The 5,714-nt window shown below is 50.1% G+C and overlaps 1 protein-coding gene across 1 annotated transcript in view; it reads right to left on the reverse strand.

Moving 5' to 3' along the window:
• Positions 1–5,714, reverse strand: part of TANC2 (tetratricopeptide repeat, ankyrin repeat and coiled-coil containing 2) — a gene marked incomplete at its 5' end in the record, with an annotated part of 54,518 nt that overhangs the window by 4,034 nt on the left and 44,770 nt on the right. Inside the window, 3 exons of the mRNA XM_010073249.1 lie at positions 1,604–1,697; positions 3,723–3,908; positions 4,777–5,013. Of these exons, the coding sequence (XP_010071551.1) occupies positions 1,604–1,697; positions 3,723–3,908; positions 4,777–5,013 (517 nt within the window). The remainder of the gene's footprint in view (positions 1–1,603; positions 1,698–3,722; positions 3,909–4,776; positions 5,014–5,714) is intronic.

The raw sequence follows: 5,714 nt of genomic DNA on the forward strand, positions 1-5,714 counted from the left end.
GAGCTGGACGTTGTCGGGGTGCTCAGCTTTCAGACTCATCCGGACAACGCAGGACAATCTTAACTCAAGGAGCACATCCGCAGCATTTGATGCTGCCCACGTGGTTATATCGCAGGGAGACGTCTTAGCGGCTTTTGAGCAAGCTCTGAAGGCATTTGGGTCCTCATCCTATTCACAAGATGGTCCTCAGGGCTCACAACCAGAGAGCATTTGGGATGAGCCGCCTCTGGCCCCATCACCACTGCACACCGTGAGCTCAGCGGCAGCAAAGCCGCTGTCCTATTACCAACGCTCAGTCACTTCATTTGAGCAATTCCATCTCCAGTTTCTCTTCTCTCCCATGACACCCCAGGGGCACTTTTAAATTGCTTAGTTGTCTGTGTTGCCCTTATTTCCGCTAATAACGGCACAACGCCCTTGCTACTCAGTGACGTCCCTAGGGGCGCAGGACCCGACTCCATCCCTAACACGCTGGAGCAGCACGGCTACCTGCCTGCCTCCTTGTCGGGACAACTCAGCCCTTCATCCTTCCACCCCTGTCCTTGACAGCTCGGGGGCAATACTTGCCGATAGACTCCATTCATTACAAGGCTATAAAAAGGCTAAATTTTCAAATGCACAATATACAAACCAGCTCAAAATACAACTCTGCTTTTCTTTTTTTTTCTTTCTTTTTTTTTTCCCCTTTCTAACCAGAAACGACCTGACCGAAGACCAAGCCACATGCCAGCCACTGTCTGGACCCTTGGCTGGTGTCATGTTTAAACAAAGGTGACAGAATCCCAATCAGAGCTCTGATCCCCAGCCTGGAACAGCACCTGGGTGTATGAACTTCACAGGAATGTTGCCAGAGATGGAAGTAGTTTAGTGAGTTGAGTACAAAAGGTAGTGGGATAATATTTATGAGGTCACTGGAGTTAAAAGCTGACAACGCCAAGTTTGAATATCTCCAGAAATTGAGATAATAACATGTTTCCTATCTGTGGAGTGGAAAGGGTGAATGGCTGCTGTTGTTTTCATAGAAGTATTATCATATTATTTACATTAATTAATAAATATTATTATGATTCTATGATTCTATTCTAAGTGAGGAAAGCAGGGCTTCTGTATTGTAGCCCTCAACACAAAAATACATTGTACTGCACAGAAGGATATTTGTTTAATTACCAGGGGCTAAATAACGAGAAGTTTTCAGAACACCCATGGATAATATAACAGTCACGGTGCTGCATGTGGCAGGGAAGGGGAGAGAGAAACAGGGGGATGCTTTCGATAAATATGCCAAGGAGCAGCATTTGGTGTCCATCTCACTTCATGTGTTTCAGAGACACCAGCGGCCCTGTTGACAGAGATGCTGAATGCTCCTGAGAAGTGCCAGGAGCTGCAGAAGCTCAGGATTTTCAAAAGCCAAACCTCTCTGTTTGACTTCAGCTGGGTGCAAGCTCCACCCCAGCACCTGCACATCCCCTGAAATCAAACCCGAGGAACCGACCCTTCTCCCTCACCAAAGGAAAGGCCGGGATCGGGGACGGATCAGGGGAGAGGAGCCCACAAACCCAACCACAACCACGCGAGAAGCAGCCGCAGCATCTCCAGCAATCACCTGTCTCTCCCCAGAGGCTGTCGAAGCTGTTGATTTGCGCTCGCTCCACCTCCTCTTCGTCTTTTTCTGGAAGATCCAGCAGGTAGGAAACGATCTAAAACAAAACGGCGTGTCAGCTCACAAGCTCGGATGCGTTATATATAAACTGCTGACATCCCAACACGAGCTGCTCCCGACACCTGGAGGAAAGGGAACAGCCTCTGCCTGGCACCCTGAGCTCAAGGAAGGAGATCAATCGCTGAACCTGCTGCCCTGTACAAGCAGAAAAAGAGCCTGGGTAGCACCAGTTCGTTATAACCGTGTCTGTTCTGCTCCCGACCTCCCGGCGCGTGCAGCGGATGCTCTTTTGGCCGTAGGAAGTTGCCCAACGAGGAAACCCCGGTGTGTCCGTCTGCACCGACTCACCTGGTGGGATGCAACAAGTGTGAGCATCCCCTTCTACTGCTGGGGAAACTGAGTCACGGCCCAGGGATGATGGTGCAGTTATGATCGTTAGCCTCTTCATTAGCTTAAGCTCCAGCCAAGATGAAGTTTATTTCCAGAAACTATTAACTCCTTTCTAGCAAATACCGTTTTCAAGCAGACTGTTAAGAAGCCTTCCAACTAGGTTTCTTCTTCCAGCTGTGGATGCTTGAAACCCCAGAGAAGCAAATTAACTTCTTTAAAGGGTAAATTAAAGGATTTAATCGACTGAAAACCGGCAGAAAATGTCAGTGTTTGGATCATATGATACCAGAAAGCAAGAGGCCAAGGAGAAAATGGAGTTTCTACGTTAGTGACTGCAGGACATTCTAGGAGAAATAATTATCTGCCGGTGTGTGGGCTACGAGGAGCCTTTTCTGAGCACCTGGGAGGATGCTGTGCCTGCTCCGCTGCCCGCAGGCACAGCCCGAGAGAGGCACCAGCACGGTCCAGCAGGGACTCCGGTGCCAAGTGCTGCTTTCCCGCATCCTGCCAGTGATGCTCCAGTGCTAACTGGGACACTGGGAACGAGAGCAGCACGGAGGGGGCTGGAGACCCAGCGAGTGCCTGCGCTGCTGGTGCGATGGGAGGGTGTGAGCTCGGTGTAACAAACCCCCGCGCCCTCGGCTGACTCCCAGCCGGTGCAGAACTGCTCCGTGGACCTTAGGACTGAAGTGTAAAGCTCAGTTGTGGGATGGGTACGCTGGGCTACAATCCCAGCAAGGACTCTGTGTGGTTCCACCAGTGATTAAGATCACTTTATAAACACACTGGATACTTGGCTTGTCACCAAAGTCGGAGAAAAAGAGCAAATTAATCACCAGCTCACATCTCCTATGACAGGGGACTGCAGGCTTTTCTATCAGCAGCATGTACCTTTGATGGTACAGCCACGTACCTTTGATGGTACAACAGAAATATTAAACCATTCCAAAACTCCCTTCTGTAAGTTATAAAGGTGAGCAGTATTATTTGCGGGAATATTCCCATTTTAGAAGTTCCGTGCCCTGTTACAAATTCCGTCCTCAGCGTGCAGATCTTTAGGGTTTTGAAGTCACATCTGCTTCTCATCAGTTCAACTCACAGTCACTTAGCTAATAAGAATGTCCCAGCTTTCTTTAATTAGCTCCTCTGATCTGAGCACAGTACCTACGTTCTCATGGATTATGTTCAACAAAAGCAAAATCTAAACTCAAGGAGCTCAATTTAGCAAAGAAATCAACCAGCACAAAAATCCTCAAAGATAGCTTCTTGGTAGGAAAACATCCATCATTTTCCACATCACAAATCTTTATCAGTCTGGCAGGAGCGAGCTCTTCAGCTCTCCTCTTCCCCCAACATCCAGCCCAACCCAACATGGTCTCACACTCCCCTAAGAGCACTGGAGCAGCGGCGTAAGCATCACTCAGTTTATCCACCCTTGCTTAAAGATTAAATTCCAACAATTCAAAAGCTGGTGACGCTCCCTCTCTTGGACACCCGCCCAGACCGCAGGCTTTGCCAAGGGAGCTGTGAACCCGCTGCCTGCGGTGGGACGGGGAGGATGAGGCACCGACTCCACCTCCAAACCCCTTTTTGCTCCATGTTTTGGCTCAGAATCATCAGCAAGCCTCAGTTTCCCACCCCGCGGAGGCGGCGATGCGCGGGTAGGTCCTACCTCGGTGTAGCCCATGCTGGCGGCGGCGATCAGCGCCTGCTGGATGGCGTGGCTCTTCTTAAACACGCCCTGCTGCTGCCCGGCCATGCTCCAGTCGCACTGGATCAGGAACTTCACCACCTCCAAGTGTCCCCGCAGAGCGGCGTGGACCAGAGCGCACTGCCCGTTCTTGTCCAAATGATCCACCTTGAAAAGAGACGACAAAAAACAATTGAGCCAAATCACGGGCAAAACGTCTTCGGTTCTTCCTCGTTTCCAGCCTCGGTTTCAAAGTAACGCTGCGGGCAAAATGTGCATTTTTCTGGAATGTCGTTTCTTACCAACGAGCGTCAGAGAGTCACCCAACTCTCTCAAAATATCCCAAGAATAGCAGAATTCTTTTTTCTTTTTTCCTTCATACTGTCCTTGCATTATTACAGACAACACAACAAGATCTAAACGGGTACTTCAGCCATCCCGACTTTCCTACCAAAACGATACAAACCCATACTTTGCTTTTTGAACCGAAGCTAAACATATAGAGAAACCACTAATTGCTTCCAGGAGGCTCCACTTCAAAAATCAGCACAATTTTCTTCTTTGACAAAATACTTCAACTCGACTCATTATATACAATTAAACCTCCAAACACTCACCGCAAAGCTAAACAAAGGGTATTTTTCTAGGACAAGGCTGAGAGAAGTTTTTGGAAAATGTGTCTCAAGGAGATATTTAAAGAACGCACAATGCAGCAAAACCAACGTTGACGTTTTAACCTTGTGAGGTTCAAGGACTTCTCCAGAACATCCTTGATTAGGCAGTTCCTGCCCCAGACCTGAAGTCCAGAATACTAATTCCTGACTCTTGGGGGTTACTTAGCCTTGGTGTCAACGTGAGATTTTTCAAAGCCATCACATTTTAGCGGAGAAGCCAACCCTCCGCAGCAGCATCCTGGCTTCATCCGCTGGAGGATATTCTTGAGCAAGCGTTACGTATCCTGCCCGCAGCTTGTGCCCTGTCCGGCGTAAACGTGGAATAGTTTAAATCACCTTTTAGAGGAACGCGGACACTTTACCTTGGCCCGTTTCTTGCACAGCAGCACGACGATACTCAGAAATCCAGCAGCAGCCGCGTAGCCGAGGGGGGTCAGGCCACTTTCCGAAGCGGCGTCGACGTTGGCCCCAAACTCCAAGAGCAAAGCCACCATCTCCGTGTAACCCAGGTGGGACTGGACACACAAAATGGGGGCGTTGTTCAGAACCTCCGTCCGATAGTTCACATTTGCACCTCCTAAAATCAGCAACCGGCTGACCTGCGCGGGGAAAGAGCAGCTCCTGTTAGCTGGGCTTTACGGAGGGACAACAGCGGAATTCCAACCAGAACCCTTCACACGTTTCCAAGCAAATAGCAAAGGGCATGAAACGCCCAGTAAAAACACTCGCCAAATATATGGTCCCATTTTAGGCATTTCTGCCCGCACGGGAAGGAGCTGGCGCAAGCGTCCTTCCAGAGGAAGGACAATTTGAAATCTGTATCTCTGTCTGAAACCCCTTCTGCTCTAGAGAAGAAGTCGCTCAAGCCAACTCATCCATCCTCCCCAAGGCAAACGGGCACGGAGTGCCTGAACTGGTGCGTGTCGTGTTTAGTGCCTGTCGAAGCCAGAGCCCTCCCCAGGGCTGTCAAACCCCAACACCAGCTGTCACATCCCACATCTTCGGGGAGGAAAACCGCAAGTGAACCATTTTACATGGGTGCAAATCCGCTATTCCCCTGCTGCAGTTAAAGGGAGGTCCCTGGTCAAAGTAGAAGAGTTGTGGGATCATCCTAGATGGTAACAAAATCCCAACCGAAGGGATGGCTTCTCCCAAGCAAGCTGCTCAGCATCGCCTGGACAGGACCACCGCACCGCCTGGACAGGACCACCGCCCCCGGCAGGACCACCACCCCAGGCAGGACCACTGCCTGGACAGGACCACCACCCCGGGAAAGACCACCGCCCCAGGCAGGACCCCA

This window comes from Pterocles gutturalis, unplaced genomic scaffold, assembly GCF_000699245.1.
Source record: "Pterocles gutturalis isolate BGI_N339 unplaced genomic scaffold, ASM69924v1 scaffold8097, whole genome shotgun sequence".
NCBI classification, from domain to species: Eukaryota; Metazoa; Chordata; class Aves; order Pterocliformes; family Pteroclidae; genus Pterocles; species Pterocles gutturalis.